The sequence below is a fragment of the Mastigoproctus giganteus genome, chromosome 14, assembly GCF_048544385.1.
Source record: "Mastigoproctus giganteus isolate SK-2022 chromosome 14, ASM4854438v1, whole genome shotgun sequence".
NCBI lineage: Eukaryota > Metazoa > Arthropoda > Arachnida > Uropygi > Thelyphonidae > Mastigoproctus > Mastigoproctus giganteus.
Genome location: NC_143588.1, coordinates 119374151 through 119400142, shown reverse-complemented (window position 1 = coordinate 119400142; position 25992 = coordinate 119374151). Strand labels below are relative to the sequence as shown.

The 25992-nt window shown below is 37.2% G+C and overlaps 1 protein-coding gene across 1 annotated transcript in view; it reads left to right on the top strand.

The window, feature by feature from the left end:
- Hmgs (hydroxymethylglutaryl-CoA synthase) overlaps nt 1-25395 on the top strand; it is a 74914-nt gene extending 49519 nt beyond the window's left edge. The window contains exons 9-10 of the mRNA XM_090389195.1: nt 5595-5743; nt 24889-25395. Of these exons, the coding sequence (XP_090245321.1) occupies nt 5595-5743; nt 24889-25005 (266 nt within the window). The 3' untranslated portion in view covers nt 25006-25395. The remainder of the gene's footprint in view (nt 1-5594; nt 5744-24888) is intronic.
- The last annotated feature ends 597 nt before the right edge of the window (nt 25396-25992 follow it).

The following is a 25992-nucleotide window of genomic DNA, read 5'->3' as shown; positions in this document are numbered from 1 at the left end:
GGAAAGTTACGAACGGTAATCTACGGACACTTAAGTATTAATTAATATATTTAGTTAAAGTGCAATTTAAATGCCAACGAAGTTCAACAAGTTTAATAGATTTTACCGATCGCTGAAAATATTATAACGTATACTATACTAACGCTATCTAGGTTCGATATATAACGATCGTATGACAAAGACAAAGGCGGGAATTTACGAACGGTAATCTATGGACACTTAAGTAGTAATTAACTTTCAATCTCGCTGTCTCGATTCAGAACAAGTAACGATCCTTACTAGGTCTATAAGCTACTTACAAAAAATAATTTGATGTAAAAAATATTCAATAAGCGGCAAAATATCGCTAAAAAAACTTCTCGTTCAGCGGAGTTGTAACTTGTAACACGTGGATTTGATACCCTTACCGATACTTTTATGCAATTACAAGGCCGAGTAAAGAATAAATACACCAGATTAATCAGAAATATCACAAAATAATGCTATACTACTAAATTTAAATCAAAAGTTTTAGAAAAACAACAATTTCAAATCAATAAAAAAAAAATCCACTTAGCGGCTTTGAACACGTCTGGCCCTACTAGCCTTGTCAGCATATTTGTTCTAGCAACTCTACCTACCATTAACTACACTGGTTTCTTTTTAATGCTGTACAGGCAGACTCAAGATTTATATTGGTATATCTAAGCCAATAACATGCACAGAAGACTTCTGGCGCAGTGGCACAATATTCATGAGATTTACCTAACTGAGGGCGCCTCTGTAGCCAGGTGGGCAGGAGCAGCAGTGCGTAGCACACAGCTTCTTGATTAGACCGGGGTTCGAGCCCGTGAGCCACCAAATATGGAGGATGCGGAAAGGTCAGGGAATGACCACCACATATCCCTGGAGCAATATGGCCTTAGTTGCTAATGCTCCTAAAAACAAAATAATAATAATAACCTAACTGAGTAAGCTATTTTGACAGAGTTACTCATGAGCTGGATGTAGGAACAGTTTCGATGTAGGTTATTTGGATTTTAGCAAGGCATTTGACTCGGTCCCTCCTGAGAGGTTATTGTATAAGTTGCAACACATTGTGATTACTGGAAAAATTCTAAGATGGATTGCTGGGTGGCTGCAAGACAGAAAGCAGAGGGTTGCGATTAATGGATATTCTTCAGACTGGTGTAAAGCCAGAAGTGGAGTTCCCCAGCAATTGGTTCTAGGACCACTGTTGTTTCTCATTTTCATAAATGACATTAACAATGGGATAGAAGGCTTGAAGTCAATTTGCAGATGACGTAAAGACTAGAGTAGTTAATGATCAGTACCAAGCAGCGCTCCTTCAGGATGATTTGAACAGGCTGCAAGAATGGTCACAAAAGTGGCAGTTTATAATGCAGCAGAATGCAAAGTCTTACACTTGCGGAATAGCAACCCCAAAATAAATTTATACATTTGGTGGGGTTGAATTAAAAGTGGTAGAGGAAGAAAGGGAAATGGTATCTAGATTATAATATGGGCAGATATGAAGTTTTCTTATCAGTGTGAACAGGCAGTCAGGAAAGCTCATGGTGTCCTATCAATGATTTATCAAACATCCTGTAGAGACATGGAGGTCATAGTCCCACTTTATAAGGCAGTTGTAAGACAACATTTGAAACACTATTCAAGTATGGAGACTGAAAAAGGACTGAGCTTTTTGAAAGGTTCCAAAGACAGGCAACTTGCATGGTGAAATCAGTAAAAGTGCAACCATATGAGGAAAGACTCCGAATATGTGGTGTTTTACAGACCTTGGCAACCAAGCAACACAGAGGTGACCTGATCAAGGTTTATAAGGCTCTGAGAGGGGGTTAGCTGGAAATGAATGAAGGCAGAATTTTCACTGTTCTAAAGAATTCTAGAACTTGTGGGCATGAATTCAAATTACGGGAGGAAGAGGTTTAGAGTAGATTGTAGGAAGTTTTCTTTTCGAGCAAGTCATTGATTGCTAAAATAGGTCGCCTTCACAGGTAGTTGAGGCTGAAAGCTTGAATAAATTCAAAGGTCAACTTGATAGTTACCTGTGTGAGGATGGAAGCAAGTAATTTGTATTTTCTTATCTTATCTACACAGTTTCTCACCCCCCCCCCCACCAGTGCAGCAAAACCCTGTGGCTTTCTTGCACTGTATGGCTATTACTATTGGTCATCTTATACATGCATTATGAAAATATATTAAATGTAACCCAAGATATGTTTTTAAAAATCGGGAGTGATAAGTTCAAAGCCATTCAGTGTTATAAATATTTTCAGAAACTATAAATTTTGAAAAGAATTGCCAATTTTATGTGACTTCTGTACACTTAATTTTTATTCATCTAGAATACATCTTCCCTGATATTGAAGGATTGGATGACATCCCCATTGCCACAGATTTAATGAGAGTTAATATGATAGTACACTGAATCTTTTCAGTCACTAAATAACTACAGAATATCTTTTTCTACTCAGTATGACAAGTCTTCATCCCTTAGCAGCATATTGGAGTTTGCTATGCTGTTTAAAAGGGCATTAAAATAAATAGTATCTCCATCTGCTTTCCTCACAATGATTTCTCCCCCATTTTCTTTTATTGATATAAGTGGAAAAGTAAATAATTAGCCAACATTTTTATAAATTAATAAGTTACTCATTGATTATTATTATTATGATTATTATTAGCTATATGGTGCAAGGAAGCCTTAGGCTTATGCTGCACCAGCCAAAAAATCACAGGAATGAATTTTCATTCCTGTGATCACGACATACGGTTGAAAAAAACGTTGTCAGCTTCAGGAAGGAAAATCGTTTTGAATATTTTCGTTAGATTATTTTAATTGCGTTAATTTGATTTTTAATTGTTTTAAATGGATTTGAATTGTGTTAAATTGATTATTTAATTATTTATATTTTACTCTAATGTACCGGTAAGTTTTCGATTTTTTCGTTTTAAATTTCTGGAGGGTATCATACGGAAAGTGTTCTACGCACTATAATTGAGGTAACTCCTCTTATTATTGTTACTAATACTTATTTCCTGGACACCATTATAAATAGAAATTCAACACTTCACCAATCATTGTTTATTCTATTCAGTTTATTCACCGATGTGATTCATTGAATAAACAAACAGTAATAATTCATATTTTTATATTTTTTACATTTTTATTAAAATAATAAAAGCTTAATATTTCCTAAGCAACACTACCACGTAACTCAAATTCCTGAGTTCTCTTTCATTTTGTCAGGGACATGGACTATCTGATATGTAGTACAGCAGAGTAGTGACCACTAAACATGCATTAAGTAAACTCTAGTAATACATGATTGTGTGGTATATGTAATCTAATTCATATATTTATAATGTTCCATACCCCTTTACATACTTCAGTATCTATATATATACATATGTATTTAAAAATTAAGATTAGATCGTAAAATTGAAATGATATATTATTAAAAGGAATATTTATAGTTACTTAAATTCCAACTGGCTAATAAGGAGATGCCCAAACAAAGTGATCTACCTATTTACATCCCAGGGGCTCACATCTGGTGAGTATGGGCTTGGCACACCCAGGGTCCTGAGCTGAATATCATCATTCTTCTCTTCCTTGGTGATTCCCTCCCACACACACACACACACACACACACTCTCTCTCTCTCTCTCTCTCTCTCTCTCTCTCTCTCTCTCTCTCTCTCTCTCTCAAGGCGCCTCCGTAGCCAGGTGGGAAGGAGCAGCAGTGTGTAGCACACGCTTCTTGATTAGACCGGGGTTCGAGCCCGTCACCACCAAATACGGAGGATGCCGGAAAGGTCAGGGAATGACCACCGCATATCCCGGAGCAATATGGCCTCTTAGTTGCTAATGCTCCTAAAAACCAAACAACAACAAACAACAACTCTCTCTCTCTCAGGGTAACTCAGGAATTTTTTTTTAGCAAAAGCCTCAGGCTTCCTTGTCCCATATGGCTAATGATGATAATAATAATAATAAAAAAAGTAAATAAAGTTATAAATAAATGGTGAAATTATGGGAGCTAATATATCATTACTTATTTTTTGATCACTTTCTGAAAGGCCAAAATCAAACATTGTGCAGTACAAGATTTATGATATCACCAAGGTTGTTGATATTAAGAAGAATACAATAACAATTAGATCTTGTCTTAAAGTTTCTTTCATTTTACATCGGGTTTTACTTTATTGATACCAAAATAAAATTTAGGGCTAAAAAGCCTAAAACCATAGAATATACTAGACGACTAGACGTACAGGTTAGTATAATGCATCAGTTCTCTACATAGTAAATCACCAAAGTTGGTTAAAAATGGCTTCCTTTTCATTATATCTCATATTGTGAATACCTTCACAATGAGTTGCCTGTCATTGTACTACTTTGAATAGCACACGCTTCTTGATTAGACTGGGGTTTGAGCCCGTGAGCCACCAAATACGGAGGATGCGGAAAGGTCAGGGAATGACCACCGCATATCCCCGGAGTAATATGGCCTTAGTTGCTAATTGCTCCTAAAAAACCAAATCAAGAACAACGTCAACTACTTTGAATAAGTAATGCTTCCCCATTAGAGAAGACTATTATTACTTATTCTCAATGGATACCTCCACAGATGGCCATTTTAGGACCCTTCATTGATGGGTGGGTAGGTACCCAGTGGTATGATGACTGACAGCCCAATTATGACGTTAACTCCACAATATGAGAGTTGCGAAACAGTATACAATAGTTAAAGACTAAAATAAAATTTAGGGCTAAAAGCCTCAGACCATGGAATATACTACAAGAAAGGCCTCAGCTCTGTGAATCCCAGTGTTCTGGAAACCTGGCATCTGCAGGGAGATCTGACTGATTGACATGTTTAAGGCTTTAGATGGATTAAATAAGTTGTGTTGATGGTATCCTTACTCTTGCTCAGACCACACACACACGAGCATAAATTTAAATTGAGGAAGGATGGTTGCAAGATAGATGTATATGGAAATTTGCTTTCAGCCAAAAATATAGTTGATTGTTGAAAGAAACTTCCATCTGGTGTGGAAAATGGGTAGTTTGAATAAATTTAAGGACACCCTCTAATAATTAGAAAAATTATTAGGAGGGATATACAGGTAATATGGGAAGTGTTTTCTCTATTTTTGTATTGTTTATTTTTATTTTATTATTTATTTTTTTTGATTGACACTGTATGAGCTGCTTCCTTGCATCATTTACTAATACTAATTGAAGTGTATAAGGCTTTAAAAGAGCTAAGTAAACTAAAACTGAAGTGGATAAAATTTTAATTTTTACCCACTGCTTTGCACATCATTTGTTTTATTTCATCTTTCTGGCTGGTACTGTTAAACTTTGTTTCCTTGCATCATGTTGCCACTACTAATTTGAACATAACTATAATTACCTTACTTTCTCTGAAGTTATAATTTAATTTGTATATAACTATATTTTATTTTATTATAATCAATGAAATTAACCTATAATTATCATAATAATGATAATTATTTTGTTATGTTTACTGAATTTAGATGCAAGTGTGTGCCAGGTTAATGTTTGATTTTGTTTTATTTCAGCACCTTATATGCCAGTTGGGAAAGTGGAGGATCTTTTTCCTGGAACTTGGTATTTAACTCATGTAGATGACATGCACCGCAGGGAATATAGCCGTAAACCATCAGTAGACTCATTATTTGGGAAGAATTCTTGTAATTCTGTAACGAAGGTATTTTTATTTTTATGTACAGCTTTTTATCAACCTTTTTGTGAAGTGGGAGATAGTGAATATTCAGTCTTCCACTGTTGTAGATAATAATAGTCAATATTGATGCTATCTAGGCAATGTTAGGGTGGTTGGAAAACTGCTAGCTTGAGGGGATTCACAGACTAATAACTTAACAGTAGCCACAGGCAGAGGTGGAAATGATTCTTGCACTGCTTCTATTGGAATGAGCAGCAGCCTGGAAAGCAAGTTGCTGGGGATTTCAGGAACTGCTGGGAGTCATGAAACAAGTAAATACACGTGCTGTGTTAGAGTAACTAGGATTAAGAACAGGTGCATGTATACTTGCATGTACATCAATGCTAGGAGTATAGTAAATAAATTTGATGAATTTGAAGTGCTGGTCAAGACATCAAAAGCAGATATTGTTGGGATATAAGAGATGTGCTGTCACACAGATATAAGGAATGCAGAATTGGAATTTGGGCAGTACAATATGTACAGAAAGGATAGACAGGATAGGAAGGAAGAGGGGTTATGCTATTAGTTAAGAAACACAAAGTCTAAGGAAGTTCATCTAGTTGACATAGATGGACAATGTAATGTAGAGTCAGTTTGGTGTGACATATGCACTGGGAAATCAAAAATGAGGGTAGGAGTTTGTTATAGGCCTAATGACTCTGATGAGTACAATGAACAATTATACAGAGAAATAGAGTGGGCCAGTAAATCAGAGTGTCTTATAATGGGGATTTTAACTTCTCAGATATAGACAGGAACTTGTGGATTGATCACTCACACATTAGCAAGGCTTTTGTGGATTTATTGGATGATTTTTTTCCTACAGCAGCATGTTAGAGAGGCAACAAGAAGGGGTAAACACTCTTGATCTGATTATCAGCAGTGATTATTCACATATTAAGAATGTACAGATAAAGGAACCACTTGGTGGCAATGATATGGTGTACTGATATGGGATTTACTTAAAGATGCAACTACCATCAGGGGTAAAGGGAAGGGTTTTTGCTTTCATAAAGGTGACTGCACTGGTCTCAGATTTTTTAAGTTCTATACAGTGGGCCCAACTGATGATGTTATGAACAGCAAATTCTAAATGGGAAGCATTCAAGGAAGTAATTTTGGAAGCTACTACATTTTTTGTTCCAACTAAGAAATACTGTTCTAGGTTTATGCCCAAATGGATGTCAGATGAACTAATAAGACTCGTGGCAGAGAAGAAAAATGCATGGGATGCATATAAATTATCAAGCAACATAGAAGCCTATGGTAGATAGTTAGTCTATGATTAAGTCACAAAGGAGGTTAGGCAAGCGAAGGCAAATTATGAGAAATCTTTGGCAAAGGATGCAAAGACTTCTTTACTTATATAAACTCTAAAAGGAAGGGGGTGAATCAGATTGGTCCACTTGATATCAATGGTTTGACTGTAGACAATCATTCTCAGATAGATGCCAAACTGAATGAGTATTTTGCATCTACATTAACACATGAGGAGTCATTCAAGGAGGAGAGGGCCAGATGTATATCAAACTCTAACAGGGAGTTAAATGATTTTGAAATAACTGAAAGCAAAGTGGAGGAGAAATTGTTGAAGTTAAGCATAAGAAAGACACCTGGGGTAGATGAGATCTATCCAGTTATATTAAAGGAGGTGACAAAGGAATAAGAAGTAAGCAAACCCTTAGCCATAATTATGAGAGTATGCTTGGACTCAGAGGGAAGTTCCCACGGACTGTAGATGTGCACATGTATTTCCAATTCACACGAAATGGAGATGAAAGTATGACACCAGTAATTATAGACCTGTTAGTTTGACTTCTGTTCCAGGAAAAATACTGGAGTTACTGGTTAAAGAAGTATTGCAGGATCAGCTAGACAAGACTGCAGTTATAGTTCAGACACAGCGTGAGTTTATTTAGAGGTCTTGTCTGACCAATTTGATTGGATACTATGATGTAGTCACAAAGGAACTGGATGCAAAAAATAATTTTGATATCATATACTTGGATTTCAGGAAAGCTTTTCATACTGTTGCACATGGAAGACTACTGTACAAATTGGAGCAATATGGCATTAACCCCTTCCCGGAACATTTTTTTCCAGAAAATGTGCCTTAACCGATCGACTTTTTTTTATTTTACAGATTAAAAGTATGCATCATGCAAATACTCATTGTATAGTTTTTTTGTGTCATGTATTAATTTTTTCGTAAAAAATACATGGAAGTAATTAACCCATTTGGGCTATCCCAAGTTATCTCGGGTACGCCCATCCGTAGCCAGGTGGGAAGGAGCAGCAGTGCGTAGTACATGCTTCTTGATTAGATCGGGGTTCGAGCTCGTCACCACCAAATACGGAGTATGCGGAAAGGTCAAAGGAATGACCACCGCATATTCCCAGAGCAATATGGCCTTAGTTGCTAATGCTCCTAAAAACCAAAACAACAACTCGGGTACGCCAAAAAGTGTGCAAATTATACAGATTTTTTTTAATAAATTAGCACTTGAGCTAAAAGAAAGCACAGAAAAACTCTTCATTACTCATTATATAAATAAATTTAAAAAATCAAGTGGAACGCACCAGCAGTAATCGTGAACTAACTACATTCTGACACATGGCCGCCACAAGTGGACAGACGAGGTAAGCGTTGCTTATGGGCGAAAATTCAAGAGGGTGCCGAAATATTTTTCGATATTATTTTTGTGAGTTATTTTTGTGGGTTGAGTATTCTGTATTTAGGACAGCAAATTATATTTTGCTTACTGGCGGCACAGGAACATGTGATACTGTTCTGACATTGCTGTACAATATAAGTAAAACGAAAGCCAGTCGTTTTTGCTGCCAGGTGTAAGAAAATCCTGCAAAAACTCGGGATTTACCTGCCTAATGCAAAATTAGCCAGATAAATACCAGAGAAAATGTTTCAGTCCAAAATTTGGAGGTATTATTGTTTGCTTCGGGTATTATTGTATCCGGAGATATTTTGTGTATGTTCCAAATAACTTTTAAACCTAAAAATGAGATATCTCAGGATAATCCGTGAAGGGATTAAGGGCAAGTTGCTACAATGGATAAAAGGATGGTTGAGTGAGAAAAAACAGAGTGGTAATCAATGGATACTGCTCTACGTGTACTAATGTTATTAGTGGTGTCCTTGGGCCCATTGTTGTTTTGTATATTTATCATTGAGATTGATGAAGGTATATAAAACTTAATGTCAAAGTTTGCAGATGATACAAAGGTTGGCATGGTTGTTAATAACAGTATGATGCTGCAACCGGATCTGGAAAAGTTTGGCAGATGAGCTGAGAAGTGGCAACTGAAGTTTAACATTGCATTTGTCAAAGTACTCCATGTGGGTAGCAGTAACCATGGAGAAATTGTACCAATTGGGTGGTGTTACACTCAGGGTAATGGCGAATGAAAGAGACCTAGTGGTAATTGTGCAGTCAGATTGAAGTTTTCTGAGCAGAGCAGACAAGCTGCCAGAGTATGTAATGGGGTCTTCTCAATGATATACAGGAATTTTGCAAGGAGGGAGTATATAATGAGAGCCTTGTCGATCAATTCGGCCGTGGAAAGATTGTGCAACAAAGGATGGAAGTCTGTTCCACCAGCCAACTACCTGCTGGCTAAAGGCATACTTCTGCACATCTATCCTACATCTGTCTTTCCTCAATTTGAATTTATGCCCTCTCAGGTGATTATTCTGAGCAAGAGGAAGAATCCCATCAGCATTGAGCATGCTCAAACCATTCAACACTTTATACACCTCAATCAGGTCACCTCGCAGGTGCATAGTCTCCAGACACTGTTGCAAAACTTAAGCCTTTCTTCGTAAGAGCAACCATTTGTTCCATTCACTAATCTTGTTGCCCTTCTCTGTACTCAATCCAACAGCTCTACATCCTTCTTAAAATGAGGCCTCCAGACCTGTATACAATACTCAAGGTGTGGCCTGACCATTGCTTCATAGAAGGGGATAATCGCCTTATCCCTGCTAGAAAAATTCCTCTATATCATCGACAAGACACCATGAGCTACACTTGCAGACCATTTGCACTGCTCGCAAAACTTCATATCTGCCTGGACAATTATCCCCAGGTCCTTTTCATTCTCTACCACTGTCAGTGCGGTACCACAGAGTTAATACGTTACTCTGGGATTACTGCTTCCCATATGTAATACTTTACATTTGCCAATGTTAAACTTCCTTTGCCACCTCTCGGCCCATCTGTTCAACTTTTCTAGATCCTGTTGCAGCAGTGTACTCTCATTAGTGACATTAACAACCCTGCCAACCTTTGTATCTTCTGCAAACTTGGACATTAAGCTTGATATACCATCATCAATATCATTTATAAATACAGAAAACAACAATGGAACCAACACTGAACCCTGAAGGACTCCCTAATAACATTAGTCCACGATGAGCAGTGTCCATTCATTACCACTCTGTCTTCTCCCACTCAACCATCCCTTTATCCATAGCAGCAATTTGCCTCCAATGCCACACTGCTCCAATTTGTGCAGCAGTCTTCCATGTGCAACAGTATCAAAAGCCTTTCTAATATCCAAATATATGATATCAAAGTTATTCCCTGCATCCAGTTTCTTTGTGACCACATAGTATCCAATCAAATTGGTCAGGCAAGACTTTCCCTTAACAAAACTATGCTGTGTCCGAGCTATAACTGAAGTCTTGTCTAGATGTTCCTGCAGTGCTTCTATAACCAGTGCCTCCATTAATTTTCCTGGAACAGAGGTTAAACTAACAAGTCTATAATTACTTGTATCGCCCTTTGATCCTCCTTTGTGAATTGGGGTCACATTTGCACATCTCCAATCCATGGGTACATCCCCTGAGTCCAAAGATCTCATAATTATGGCTAAGGGTTTGCTTACTTCTTTTGCTGCCTCCTTTAATATAACTGGATAGATCTCATCCACCCCGGGTGCCTTTTTTATGTTTATCTTCAACAATTTCTCTTCCACTTTCCTCTCAGTTATCACAAAGTCATCTAGCTAACTGCCAGAGTTTAATTCACCTCTGGCATTCCCCTCCACGACTAACTCCTCATGTGTGAATGTAGAAGCAACATACTCATTTAGCTTGTTAGCCACCTGAGCAGGATCATCAAAAGTTTAACCATCAATATCTAGTGGATCAATCTGATTAATCCCTTTCCTTCTAGAGTTTACATAGGTAAAGAACTCTTTGCTGTTTTTCTTTGCATCCAAAGATTTTGCCAAAGATTTCTCATAATCTGCCTTTGCCTGCCTAATCTCCTTTGTGACTTGGTTACAGACCAGCTTATATCTATCATAGGCTTCCATGTCACCCATTAATTTATGTATCCCATGCATTTTTCTTCTCTGCCATATGTCTCATTAGTTCATCTGACATCTATTTAGGCTTGAACAATATTTCTTAGTTGGTATGTAAAGCCTAGTAGCCTCCAAGATAAATTCTTTGAATGCTTCCCATTTTGAATTTGCTGTTGGTAACATCATCAGTTGGTCCCACCATATAGAATTTAAATACCGTCTCACACCACCGTAGGCGCCTCCGTAGCCAGGTGGGAAGGAGCAACAGTGCGTAGCATACGCTTCTTGATTAGACCGGGGTTCGAGCCCGTCACCACCAAATACGGAGGATGCGGAAAGGTCAGGGAATGACCACCGCATATTCCGGAGTAATATGGCCTTAGTTGCTAATGCTCCTAAAATCCCAAAACAACAACAACAACAACAGACCACCGTAGTTGCCTTTACGAAAGCAAAAACCCTTCCCTTTAATCCTGATTGTAGTTACCTCTTTGGGTAAATCCCACTTCAACACACTGTGATCACTGCCACCTAGTGGTTCCTTTATCTGCAGATTCTTGATGCATGAAGAATCACTACTGATAATCAGATCAAGAGTATTACTCCCTCTATTTGTCTCCCGAACATGCTGATGTAGAAAACAGTCATCCATTAAATCCACAAAAGCCTTGCTAGTGTGTGAGTGACCAACCCACAAATTCCAGTCAATATCTGGGAAATTAAAATCCCCCATTATAAAGACTCTCTGATTTACTGGCCCACTCTATTTATCTGTACAGTTTTTTATTATATTCATCAGAGTCATTAGGCCTATAACACACTCCTACTCTATATTTTGATCTCCCAATGCTTATGTAACACCAAACTGACTTGCCGCTGCACTGTCCAGCAATATCGACTGACTTCACTTCCTTGGATTTTGTGTTTCTTAACTAATAGCATAACCCCTCCTCCCTTCCTATCCTGTCTATTCTTCCTGTACCTGCTGTTCTCCCCAAATTCCAGTTCTGCATTCCTTATATCTGTGTGGCACCACGTCTCTGATATCCCAACAATATCTGCCTTTGATGTTTTGAGCAATACCTCAAGTTCATCAAATTTATTTACCTAACTCCTAGCATTGGTGTACACGCAAGTATACATGCACCTGTTCCTATTCTTAGCTACCCTAACTTGTATCGCAATGACTCCCAGCAGTCTCTGAAATACCCTGCATCTTGTTTTCTAGGCTGCTGCTCATTCCAATAGAAGCAGTGCAAGAATCACTTTCACCTCTGCCAGTGGCTACTATTAATCTATTAGTCCTTGTATCCCCCTCCCAAGCTAGCATTTTTCCGATGCACCTAACACTGCCTTGATAACATTAGCAAATATTCTTGCACCCTTTCTATTTAAGTGTATCCCATCCCTGTAGAAGCAGTCTCTCCTGTTAACAAGTATAGTCCAGGCTGAAAAAAATTCTACCCCTTGAGCCTTGCACAATCTTTCCAGGGCCGAATTGATCGACAAGGCTCTCATCATATACTCCCTCCTTATCCCTTCTCGCAAAATTCCTGTATATCATCGAGAAGACCCCATGACTTATTTTGGCAGCCTGTCTGCACTGCTCAGAAAACTTCATATCTGACTGCACAATTACCACTAGGTCTCTTTCATTCTCCATTACCCTGAGTGTAACACCACCCAGTTGGTACATTTCTCCAGGGTTATTGCTATCCACATACAGTACTTTGCATTTTTAAATATTAAACTGCAGTTGCCTCTTCTTAGCCCATCTGCCCAACTTTTCTAGATCCTGTTGCAGTAGCATACTGTCATTAACAACCCTGTCAACCTTTGCTGGGAGCTATATATATGTATATATATTGTTTGGATAATCCATAACCATTTCAGCTGATGAAGGCAGCTGCTGCTGCTGCCGAAAGCTATTGTTGTATAGTGGTTTTAGTGATTTTAATCTTTTTAGCGCTTTTAACTACACTTTTATTTTATTGTATTTTAACCTCTGTTTATATTTTATTGTACAGATTTATTTTGTATTGAAGCTTTGTTTTATTTTGTTTGAGTCGGTGTTTAGTGCATTAAAATGAATCATCGAGTTCCTGACTCCAGAGGCCTTTTTATTGAACCTTTGTATCATCTGCAAACTTAGACATTAAGCCTGATATACCTTCATCAGTATCATTTGATGAATATAGAAAACAACATTGATAACATTGTTCCACAAAGAGCAGTGTACTGATTACCACTCTGTCTTCTTCCACTGAACCATCCTTTTATCCATTGTAGCAACTTGCTAATGCCATACTGCTCCAATTTGTACGGTAGTCTTCCATGTGCAACAGTATCCAAAGCTTTCCTGAAATTCAAGTACAGGTAGTTCCCTACTTTACAAGTTAATTCATTCCTAGTGCACGCTCGTAAAGCAAAAACTCATTAAGTGGGAATTTATTTCCCATAGATATAATGTTAAAAATAGGAGTTACGTTATCAACAGTGAAATTAGTTAGCTAATTAGTTTGTTTAAACAATGATTGATTTATCGAAAGAAATAAAAACGTAGCCTGTAAAATCAAACAAATTATAATAATAGAGAAATTATTTATGACTTACAAATGTTAAAGAATGTTTATTCTTCATCATCATCATCAACTAAATGTACATTCATTGATTACTCATTATTGGCTCAGCACTCATTGGTTTGTTGTACAAGGAGCTTTGCTCTTCAGAAATGCTTCAAGAGGCGTTTATTTCCAAGATAATCTTCTCTTTTCTTTATAAATTTCAATAGCATGCATAAGCATTTTTTGACGAAATACACAAATTGCAGATAACATGATTTGCACGGAGTAACAAGTTTACAAAGCTTCAAAAAAAAAAAAAATGAATGAAGAGAAGTTTCTGGAAATTTATTTGTTTTTTTATATGATTGACTCAGTAAAGGGGAAACATGTTTCACCATAATAACGTAAAAAAAAAAAAAAACCACACAATTTCAGCTTTCTGTATTTTCTCAAATGCAATAACATCCAGTTTACTACCCGTGTGTAATTGCTTGCAGTAACAGAAAAGCCCGATAAACCAGAAAGTGCAAATTGTTTTTATTGTTTTATGGTCGTGACCTCCAGAAATGTGCTTTAGAAAAATATCACAAAGCCTTTCAAAATTGGTTCTTATAACAGAACATGTGATAACTATGAAAGTATAGTGCATTTTAGTGATTTGAATTGGTAACTAATACAATTTACACTATAAAAACGACCTTTTAGAGTTACGTAGCGAAAATTTCAACTTCGTAGAACAAATTATCAAAAAAACAATATGTTATTGCGTTCACATTACAATATTTTCACGATACGATGGTGTCTCTGGAACGGATTATAAAGCGGAGCTACACTGTATTGTATAGCTACATGTGTGGTTTGAAATGCAGTATTTATGAATGTTTAACATTCATTTTTTTACAAAATTATTGTTCATGTTTTCAATTTTGCTGATTTGCAAAAAAAAAAAAAACTCGTAAAGTGAATACCTGTAAAGTGGGAACTGCCTGTATATGATATCAAAATTATTTTTTGCACCCAGCTCCTTTGTGACCACATCATAGAACCCAATCAAATTGGTCAGACAAGACTTCCCCTTAACAAACCCATGCTGCTGTCTGAATTATTATTTGCCTTGTTTAGATGATCCTGCAATGCTTCTTTAACAAGTGTCTCATTAATTTCCCTGGAACAGTAGTTTAACAGGTCTGTAATTACTCTTGTTACCTTTGATTCGATTTGTGAATTGGTGATACATTTGCTCATGTCAAGTTAGTGGGACCTTCCTTGAGTCCAATGTTGCTCTCATAATTACAGCTAAGGGTTTTCTTACTTCCTTCCTCCTTTAATATAACTGGGTAGTTCTAACCCACCGCAGGTGACTTTCTTATGTTTAACTTCAAAAATTTCTCCTCAACTTTGCTTTCAGTTATTACAAAATCATTTAGCTCCCTGTTAGTTTAATAAGCTTCTGTCCTCCACTTCCCTACAGAATTCCTCATGTGTGAATGTAGATGCAAAATACTCATTCAGTTTGTCAGCTATCTGATAGGATCATCAACAGTGGAAACATCGATATCAAGTGGACCAATATGATTCATCCCCTTCCTTCTAGACTTTACATAAGTAAAAGGTCTTTGCATCCTTTGCCAAAATATTTCTCATAATCTGCCTTTGCCTGCCTAACCTCCTTTGTGATTTGATTACAGACTAGTTTATATCTACTATAGGCATCTGTGTCACCTGATAATTTATATATATCCCATACATTTTTCTTCTCTGCCATGAGTCTTAGTTTATCTGACATCCATTTAGGCTTAAATCTTGAACAGTAATATATACCCATGTTTAGAAACAACTAGTTAATGAAAAGGAAATCTAAAAATTTTAAACCTAATATCAGTGCTGTACATAAACTATGAAATACCACTGACAACTTATTTCTTTACTGCTTTTAATGATTTTTCACCTTATCACAAGTGAAGTTTGTCAGTTCTAACAAGAGTGTTGATGTAGAGAAATGTTGTTTGAAATAGTTATGAGATGATCAGTAATATATGAAAGAAGAGAACTTATTTTTTTGCTGTTTGATATGCAAAACATGAATTAAATATAAATAAAATATATATATATTTTTTAAAATTCTCCTTCTGATTAATGTCATATGGATTCAACCATGTCTAAGTTTGCTGATGATACAAAGGTGAGCACAGTGGTTAGTGGCAGTAATCAGGATATGCTACTTCAAGCAACTTAGATAAATTAAGCAGATGTGCTGAAAAGTGGCATTTGAGGTTTAACATTGATAAATGCAAGGTACTAGATTTGGGTAGCAGTAGCTTATAATAATAAACCATTTTTGGTAACACCAGGCTCAAAGTTATTGTGATAAGGATATTGAAAGTGTCTGCAATTCTGCCCAGACATGATAGGAGGGAGTATATGATGAGAGCCTTGTCGATCAATTCTGCCCTGGAAAGATTGTGCAAGGCTCAAGGGGTAGAATTTTTTTCAGCCTGGACTGTACTTGTTAACAGGAGAGACTGCTTCTACAGGGATGGGATACACTTAAATAGAAAGGGTGCAAGAATATTTGCTGATGCTATCGAGGCAGTGTTAGGTGGGTCGGAAAACTGCTAGCTTGGGGGATACAAAGACTAATAGATTAACAGTAGCCACTGGCAGAGATGAAAGTGATTCTTGCACTGCTTCTATTGGAATGAGCAGAAGCCTGAAAAACAAGATGCAGGATATTTCAGAGACTGCTGGGAGTCATTGCAGTACAAGTAAACACATGGGTTGTGTTAGGGCAGCTAAGAATAGAAACAGGTGCATGTATACTTGCGTGTACACCAATGCTAGGAGTTTGGTAAATAAATTTGATGAATTTGAGGTATTACTCAAAGCATCAAAGGCGGATATTGTTGGGATATCAGAGACGTTGTGTCACACAGATATAAGGGATGCAGAACTGGAATTTGGGGAGTACAACGTCTACAGAAAGGACAGACAGGATAGGAAGGGAGGAGTGGTTATGCCATTAGTTAAGAAACACAAAATCCAAGGAACTGAAGCCAGTCCACATCGCTGGACAGTGCAGCGTCGAGTCAGTTTGGTGTGACATAAGCATTGGGAGATCAAAATTGAGCATAGGAATGTGTTATAGGCCTAATGACTCTGATGAGTATAATAAGGAACTGTACAGGGAAATAGAGTGGGCCAGTAAATCAGAGAGTCTTATAATGGGGGATTTTAATTTCCCACACATTGACTGGGATTTGAGGGTTGGTCACTCACACACTAGCAAGGCTTTTGTGGATTTATTGGATGAATGTTTTCTACATCAGCATGTTCGGGAGGCAACTAGAGGGAGTAATACTCTTGATTTGATTATCAGTAGTGATTCTTCATGCCTTAAGAACCTGCAGATAAAGGGACCACTAGGTGGCAGTGATCACAGTGTGCTGAAGTGGGATTTACTCAAAGAGGTAACTACCACAAGGGTAAAGGGAAGGGTTTTTGCTTTTGTAAAGGAGACTATGGAGGTCTGAGACAGTATTTAAAATCTATACGGTGGGACCAACTGATGATGTTACCAACAGTAAATTCAAAATGGGAAGCATTCAAAGAATTAATCTTGGAAACTACTAAGCTTTTCATACCAACTAAGAAATATTGTTCAAGGTTTAGACCTAAATGGATGTCAGATGAACTAATGAGACATATGGCAGAGAAGAAAAATGCATGGGATACATAAATTAATGGGTGACACAGAAGCCTATGATAGATACAAGTTGATCTGTAACCAAGTTACAAAGGAGGTTAGGCAGGCAAAGGCAGATTACGAGAAATCTTTGGCAAGGGATGCAAAGCAAAACAGCAAAGAGTTCTTTACTTATGTAAACTCTAGAAGGAAGGGGATGAATCAGATTTGTCCACTTGATATCGATGGGTCAGCTGTTGATGGTCCTGCTCAGGTAGCTAACAAATTAAATGAATATTTTGCATCGACATTCACACATGAGGAGTTATTCATCGAGGGGAATGGCAGAGGTGTATTCAACTCTGGTAGTAAGCTAAGGAATCTTGTAATAACTGAGAGTAAAGTGGAGGAGAAATTGTTGAAGATAAACACAAGAAAGGTACCTGGGCTGGATTGGATCTATCCAGTTATATTAAAGGAGGCAGCAAAGGAAGTAAGCAAACCCTTAGCCATAAATTATGAGAGCTTCCTTGGACTCAGGGGAGGTACCCACAGACTGCAGATGCGCAAATGTGACCCCAATTCACAAAGGAGGATCAAAGGCCGACACAAGTAATTATAGACCTGTGAGTTTAACTTCTGTTCCAGGAAAATTAATGGAGGCACTGGTTAAAGAAGCACTGCAGGATCATCTAGACAAGGCTTCAGTTATATCTCGGACACATATGGTTCTGTTAAGGGAAAGTCTTGCCTGACCAATTTGATAGGATACTATGATGCAGTCACAAAAGAACTGGATGCAGGGAATAACTTTGATATTATATATTTGGATCTTAGAAAGGCTTTTGATACTGTTGCACATGGAAGACTGCTGCACAAATTGGAGCAGTGTGGCATTGGAGGCAAATTGCTGCTATGGATAAAGGGGTGGTTGAGGGCGAGAAGATAGAGTGGTAATCAATGGACACTGCTCATCGTGGACTAATGTTATTAGTGGAGTTCCTCTGGGTTCATTATTGTTTTCTGTATTTATAAATGATATTGATGATGGTATATCAAGCTTAATGTTCAAGTTTGCAGACGATACAAAGGTTGGCAGGGTTGTCAAGGACACTACTGACACTATGCTGCTGCAACAGGATCTGGAAAGGTTGAGCAGATGGGCTGAGAAGTGGCAAATGAAGTTTAACAATGACAAATGTAAAGTACTACAAATGGGAAACAGCAACCCCAGAGCAACATATCAAATCTGTGGTACTACACTGACAGTGGTAGAGAATGAAAAGGACCTGGAGGTAATTGTGCAGGCAGATATGAAGTTCTCTGAGCAGTGGAGATGGGCTACAAGAGTAGCTCATTGTGTTTTGTCAATGATATACAGGAATTTTTCTAGCAGGGATAAGGAGGTGATTATTCCCTTGTATAAGGCAATGGTCAGGCCACACCTTGAGTACTGTATACAGGTCTGGAGGCCTCATTTCAAGAAGGATGTAGAGCTGCTGGAACGAGTACAGAGAAGGGCAACAAGATTAGTGAATGGAACAAAGGGGTACTCTTACGAAGAAAGGCTTAAGATTTGCAAATTACAGTGTCTGGAGACTAGACACCAGCGAGGTGATCTGATAGAGGTGTATGAAGCCTTGAATGGTTTGAACATGCTCAATGCCGATGGGATTCTTCCTCTTGCTCAGAATAATCACCTGAGAGGGCATAAATTCAAATTGAGGAAAGACAGATATAGGATAGAGGTGCGGAAATTAGCCTTTAGCCAGCGGGTGGTTGGTTGGTGGAACAGACTTCAATCCCTTGTCGTGGAAGTTGATAGCCTAAATAAATTTAAGGCTCAGCTGGACAGGTGTTTCGAACAAACGGAGGGGTGAAGTGGAAGTGGTTTTTTTTTTTTTTTTTTTGGCTGAGCTGCATAAGCTTGCTTTCTTGCATCATATGCCTATGCTAATGCTAAAAGGGAAAAGACTTTGGGGCAATTTTAGTCCAACATGAAATTTTCTGATCAGTGCAAACAGGCTGCCAAAACATCTCATGGGGTTCTATTAATGATATAGAGAAATTTTGCCAACTGGGACAAAGATGTGATTACCTCGCAGTATGGCCCTGAGTGCCAAGCGATTGCGACAAGCGATTTTTCTTACTGTGATTATTGTGTGCTCTTTGAGAGAGAGAGAGAGAGAGAGAGAGAAAGTCATGCTCTCTAAAGTGATAGTTTGATTCTTTTCTAGTGTGCTTATTCTTTTGTTTACTTGAAGTGTTTCTGCACTTTAGAGGTCAAAAGTAAGAACCAAGAAAGGAAATCCACCTTTCTTTTCTTAGTCTTTATATTTATTATTAAGTAACTCTATTAATTTAAACTGCTTGGTCACTGGTGGCATCGCTCCTGCCTCCACATGGTGGGGACAGTACCCTGGGGATAAACTAACCCTCAGGGCTAAAAGGAGCAGGTATGGAAACAAATGACTTTCCACATTTAGAGCCAAAGAGCTCTCAACCATGACACTGACCATGACTTCTCTCTCTCTCTCTCTCGAAGAGAATGAAAGAAGACACTGGCAAACAGGAATTACCAGCATTCCTGATAATACATTCTCTGTCAACACAACCTGTGAGCAGGCTCTCCCTGCTCATCATTCAGAGATGCCTCGAACATGCTGCAGGTTCACCAGAAATGGTGAAGTACCTCCAATCTGGAGATTTATTAATAGAGACCAACAATTCTCAACACTCTGAACTATTATTACGTCTTACATCCTTGAGTGGAATCCCAGTTCAAATCATGCCACATACCACCCTCAATTCTTCAAGGGGAGTGATCACTGAATGGGATTTATTGAATGTTCCTGAAGATGAAATAGTCCAAGAACTTAAAAATCTAAAAGTCAGTCAGGCAAAAAGGATCATGATCCGAAAAGATGGCAGTTTAGTCCCTACCCAGAGTATAATTTTAACTTTCAGTTCTCCAAACCTACCAGCTTCAGTCAAGGCAGGATATTTAAACTGTCGTGTTTGGCCCTATATCCCGAACCACCTGAGATGTTTTAAATGCCAGAAATTTGGTCATGCTGTGGAGACACAACATGTGCAAACTGTGGGTGTAAAACTGATGCACAAACAGAATGTAAGGTACCAACTCCACAGTGTTCTAATTGCAAAGGCAGTCACCCAACTTGTATGCACTTGGTCACAAGCCCGCAACAATGTGTTAGAATTTGTATGAACATGTCTTGATCGTGCTGATAATGTTTGTAATTTGTTAACGTGTCTGCTTTAGGTTATTGTATCTTCTGCGGGAGCTGTAAGTAAAGGTTTTATTGTCTGTAGAGTAAATAAGCGATACAGACTAAGATTGGAAAATAATTTAAATTGAAAAAGGATCATTGCAGAATTTCTGCAATGAGCCTTTTTCCAATGTGTTAATAGAAAAAGTTTCTTCCTAATTGACACATTTGCTGCCAGTTTGATCTATGACCATAATGAACCAAATTCCAAACTTACACAATTCACTATCAATAAATTTAGTAAGCCTATATTTGAGAAACATATTTAACTTTCGTAGTGTTTTACTCTATGATCAAGGTTGGAATTAAAGAAAAAAAAAAGTAAACTTTCCATAAAACTATAAAGAGATGCATGATTTATCTCAGTCTTCCAGGAAAACTGGAACAGATTGCAGGTATGGATATACATAAATTGTTGATAGATATACATAGATTGTTGACAAGAGTCATGTGAGCAAAGGATTCACATGATTATTTAATTAAAAAATTTGAGCCTACAGGCAAGTAAGGTTCCTGAAGTTGATGGCATATACCCTATAATTTTAAAGGAGGCAGCAAGTGAGTGCATTGAACCATTGATGCTAATTATGAGAGCATTACTAGACTCAGGAGAGATTCCGTTTGATTGGAAAGGTGCCAATGTATCTTTAATACATAAGGGTGGTTTTAAGAGTGCAGTGAGAAATTACCAACCTGTTAATCTAACTTCAGTAGTAAGGAAACTCATGGAGGCAATGATCAAGGTTGGAATTTGGGATCATTTAGATGGAAATAGAATTCTGAAGGATACACAGCATGGTTTTGTCATGGATGCACTGTGTGCATCCATGACGAAACATGGATGCACCACTTCGACACTGAAACAAAAGACCAATCGAAAAAGTTGAGTTCAGAAGTCGACTAGGAATATCATGGCCTTCATTTTCTGGAATGCAGAAAGAATGATCATGGTTCATTTTCTGGAATGTCGTGCCAATCATCAATACAGAGTATTGTTGTAACATACTGAGGCGTTTCCGTGAGGAATTGAAGCTTAAGCTTCAGTTCCTCGCGGAAACGCCTCAGTTATGTACTAAAGAGAAAATCATATTTAAGAAATCTGGTTAGCTCTTTTGACAGGGTCACTCATGAGCAGGATTTAGGGGAAATAATTTCAACGTTGTTTATTATTATTAGCCATATGGTGCAAGGAAGCCTGAGGCTTATGCTGCACCAGCCAAAAAAAATTGAGTTACCCTGTGTGTGTGTGTGAGAGAGAGAGAGAGAGAGAGAGAGAGAGAGAGAGAGAAGCAGAAGGGAATCACCAAAAAAGAGGATGATGATGATATTCAGCTGAGGACCCTGGGTGTGCCAGGCCCATACTCACCAGATGTGAGCTCCTGGGGTTATTTAGATTTCAGCAAAGCATTTGACCCAGTCCCACATGAGCAGTTACTTGTAAGTTGGAACAGGTTGGAATCTCAAGGAAAATCCTTAAATGGATAGCAGGATGGCTTCAGGGAAAGAGGCAGAGGGTTGTGATAAATGGTTATTCCTCAGATTGGGTTAATGTAAGAAGTGGGGTTCCCAAAGGTCTTGGGACCATTGTTTTTTTTTTTTTGATTTTCATAAATGACATCGATGAAGGGATAGAGGGCGTGGTGTCTAAATTTTCAGATGATGTAAAGATTGGTAGAATAATTAATGATCACTACCAGCAGAGCGCTTCTTCAGAGTGACCTAGATAGACTTCAGGTATGGTCAGAAAAGTGGCAGCTAAGCTAAGTTTCCAGTAAAGCGCAAACAATAACCCCAAAATAAGTTATACACTTGGTGGAGTTGAACTAAAGACAATGGTGGAAGAAAGGGACTTAGGAGTTATAATACGGTCAGACATGTTTGCCAAGCATTGTAGAGAGGTTGCAAGGAAGGCCCCTGGTGCCCTATCGATGATTTATTGAACATTTGCTAGTAGAGATAAGGATGTCATAATCCCATTATATAACGCTATTGTTAGACCCACTTGAATACTGTGTTTAAGTATGGACACCACACCTAAAGAAAGACATTGAACTTTTTGAAAGGGGCCAAAGACAGGTAACTCGCCTGGTGAGATCGGAAAAAGGGTGTCCACATGAGCAAAGTCTGAATATTTGGGTTGCACCGCTTGGAACCTGTGCACCGTAGAGGAGACTTGATTGAGGTGATTAAAGCTCTGAGAGGCATAAGTAAAATGAATGAGGGCGAAATTTTCAGTTATAAATAATTCTAGAACTAGGAGCCATAAATTCAAGTTACGAAGGAAAATGTTTAGACTGGATTGCAGGAAGTTTTATTTTTGCCAGCGAGTTATAAATTACTGGAATAAGTTACCTACATGGATGGTAGAGGCTGACAGATAATTTGGGCAGATGGGCTAAGAAGTGGCAACTGAAGTTTAACCTTCACAAATGCGAAGTACTGCATATGGGTAGAAGTAACCCCAGAGAAATGTACCAACTGTGTGGTACTACACTTAAGGTGGTAGAAAATGAAAAAGACCTGGGAGTAATTGTGCAGTCAGATATGAAGTTTTCTGAGCAATGCAGACAGGCTGCCAGGGCAGGTCATGGGGTTTGTCAATGATATATAGGAATTTTGCTAGCAGGGAAAAGGAGGTGACTGTCCCTCTGTATAAGGCAATGGTCAGGCCACGCCTTGAGTACTGCGTACAGGTCTGGAGGCCTCATTTTAGGAAGGATGTAGATTTGCTTGAGCGTGTACAGAGAAGGGTAACAAGATTGGTGAGGGGAATGAAGGGATCCTCTTACCAAGAGAGGCTTAAGTTCTGTAAATTGCAGTGGCTGGAGACTAGGCACCTGCGCAGTGATCTGATTGAGGTATATAAGGCCTTGAATGGGTTGAGCACGCTGAATTCTGATGGGATCCTTCCACTTGTTCAGATTACGAACCTAAGGGGGCATAAATTCAAATTAAGAAAGGACAGATGTAGAATAGATGTGCGGAAATTTGCCTTTAGCCAGCGGGTGGTTAATTGCTGGAACAAACTTCCATCTGTCGTTGTGGAAGTTGATGGGTTGAATAAATTTAAGGATTAACTGGACAGGCATTTGGGAGGGAATGGTGTGATTTTTTTTTTTTTTTTTTTGGCTGATGCTGCATAAGCTCATACACTTGCTTTCTTGTATCACATGCCACTACTACTACAGTTTGGAGAAATTCAAAGGTCAGCTAGTTATGTACTATAGGAGGGAAACATGTAACACATAGGTTGTCTAATTCCTTTTTGTTTATTATTTATTAATTATTTATTTTATTTTATTTTTTATTATTATTTGTAAAAGAATAAGAGAAGTTTACCTCATTATGATACATAGAACACTTCCATATGATACTCTCCAGAAATTAAAACGAAAACTATTAAAAAAAAAAAAAATCAAAATCTGACATTGCAGTAAGAAATAATTAACAATAATTAAAAATCAAACGAACACAATGAAATCAATCTAACGCAATTAAAAATTAAGTAAAAAATTAATTTAATGAAAAAAAAATGCAAAACGATTTTCCTTCCTGAAGCTGACAATGCCACAACAATGGTCGAAAAGCATTCAGCTTCAGGAAGGAAAATCGTTTTGCATTTTTTTCATTAAATTAATTTTTTACTTAATTTTTAATTGCATTAGATTGATTTTTAATTGTGTTCATTTGATTTTTAATTATTTCTTACTGTAATGTAAGGTTTTAGATTTTTTTATTTTTTTTTTTAATTGTTTTCATTTTAATTTCTGGAGAGTATGGAAGTGTTCTACGTATCATATTGAGGTTAAACTTCTTATTCTTTTACAAATATTAATATCAACTTAGAATGTATTGAGCATTATAGCTCTGGTTCATACTATCAGATTATTATTATATATATATATATATTTTTTTTTTCCCACTGGTGCAGCAGCCTTAGGCTTCCCTGCACCACATGGCAAATACTAATACTAAAACAGTGTAAATGGCAAGCATTTTCTGCTAATTTTAAGATGGCAGGTATATTTAGCATATTTGCTTTTAGATGTTTTTTATTTTGTTTTTTGTTTGATTTCTGTAGTATGTTTCACACTTTTATAGGCAACACATTTCTCCATTACCTTGCTATCACTTATTTAAATATAATTGCAGTTTTAATTAATTCCAAATGTTAATTTTTGGTTACTATAATTGCTTTAATTTTCATATTTATAATTAAAAATAGATGAAGATTACTCAGCACTGAACATATTTATTTTTAAGGATCACTCGAGCAGAAAGAATCCTGGTGCTATAGGGGCTGAGAAAAAGAAGCATCACCTAAATAATGGACACGATCCAACACAAACTTTGATGACCGCTGGATTTCAAATTGTATGAGGTTTTTTTTTGTTTTTTTTTTTAACACATTCCATATTGTTGAATTCATTAACGCAGCATACTTCTAAAAGAGATTATAGAGAAATACAGGCATGACCAGGTATTTAATCAATGAGATTAGCCAAAGATCAGGAACAGAAACTCACCAAAATATATGCTTGTTGAACATTTGAATAATATAGTTTTAAAGGCTGTGTGAAAATTACCTATGAATTATATGATCATTTTGTGGTTCATCAAGATAGCAGCTGTTGAAACCATATCTACATCCATCGACACTGTGCAGGACAAAAAAAAAAAAGAAGAAAATTAAAAGTTTTTAGGTGTAATACTGAAGTATCCTGATTTCAGGATTATTTTTTACTTAGTTGCATATGGATATATCTATAGTTAAGGGGCTGTCTATATGTATTTGTATATAAATATATTGCATATATGAATATATACATGTGTGTTTGTGTGTATATATATATATATATATTTCATAGTTTTTGATACCATTTCTATGCCTAAACTGTGCCTGAATTATTGATTTAAACATATACTTGTTTTGCTGATTTGTACAGACTAAGAATATAAAGAATCAAAGGTTAACATGTTAGATAAATGTAAAATTACATCTGTTAATTACTGCATAGTGCTTATCCCTGTGTTGACTTTTTATCTAGCTAATGTCTTTTATTTAAAATGTGTTGAGTTGCTGGGTGAAAATTTCTTTCAGCGAAGGGATTAACATCTTTTTATACATGTGGGTATGCCAGTCTTCAAGAGTGATGAGTGACTTATGCTTTTTTATATTAATATTGTTACTGACAAGCTTGCTAATTGTAGCAAGTCTTGCATATGAACAAACCTGCAAAATAAAGGTTTTCTGGATATGATTTAGAAAAAAAAACTATAGTTACAAGTAGAGTAGTATACACCAAAGTTATTTTACCTTTGCAGCTTTGAGATTGACAACTTCTTTGGAATGTTGTATGACAATCG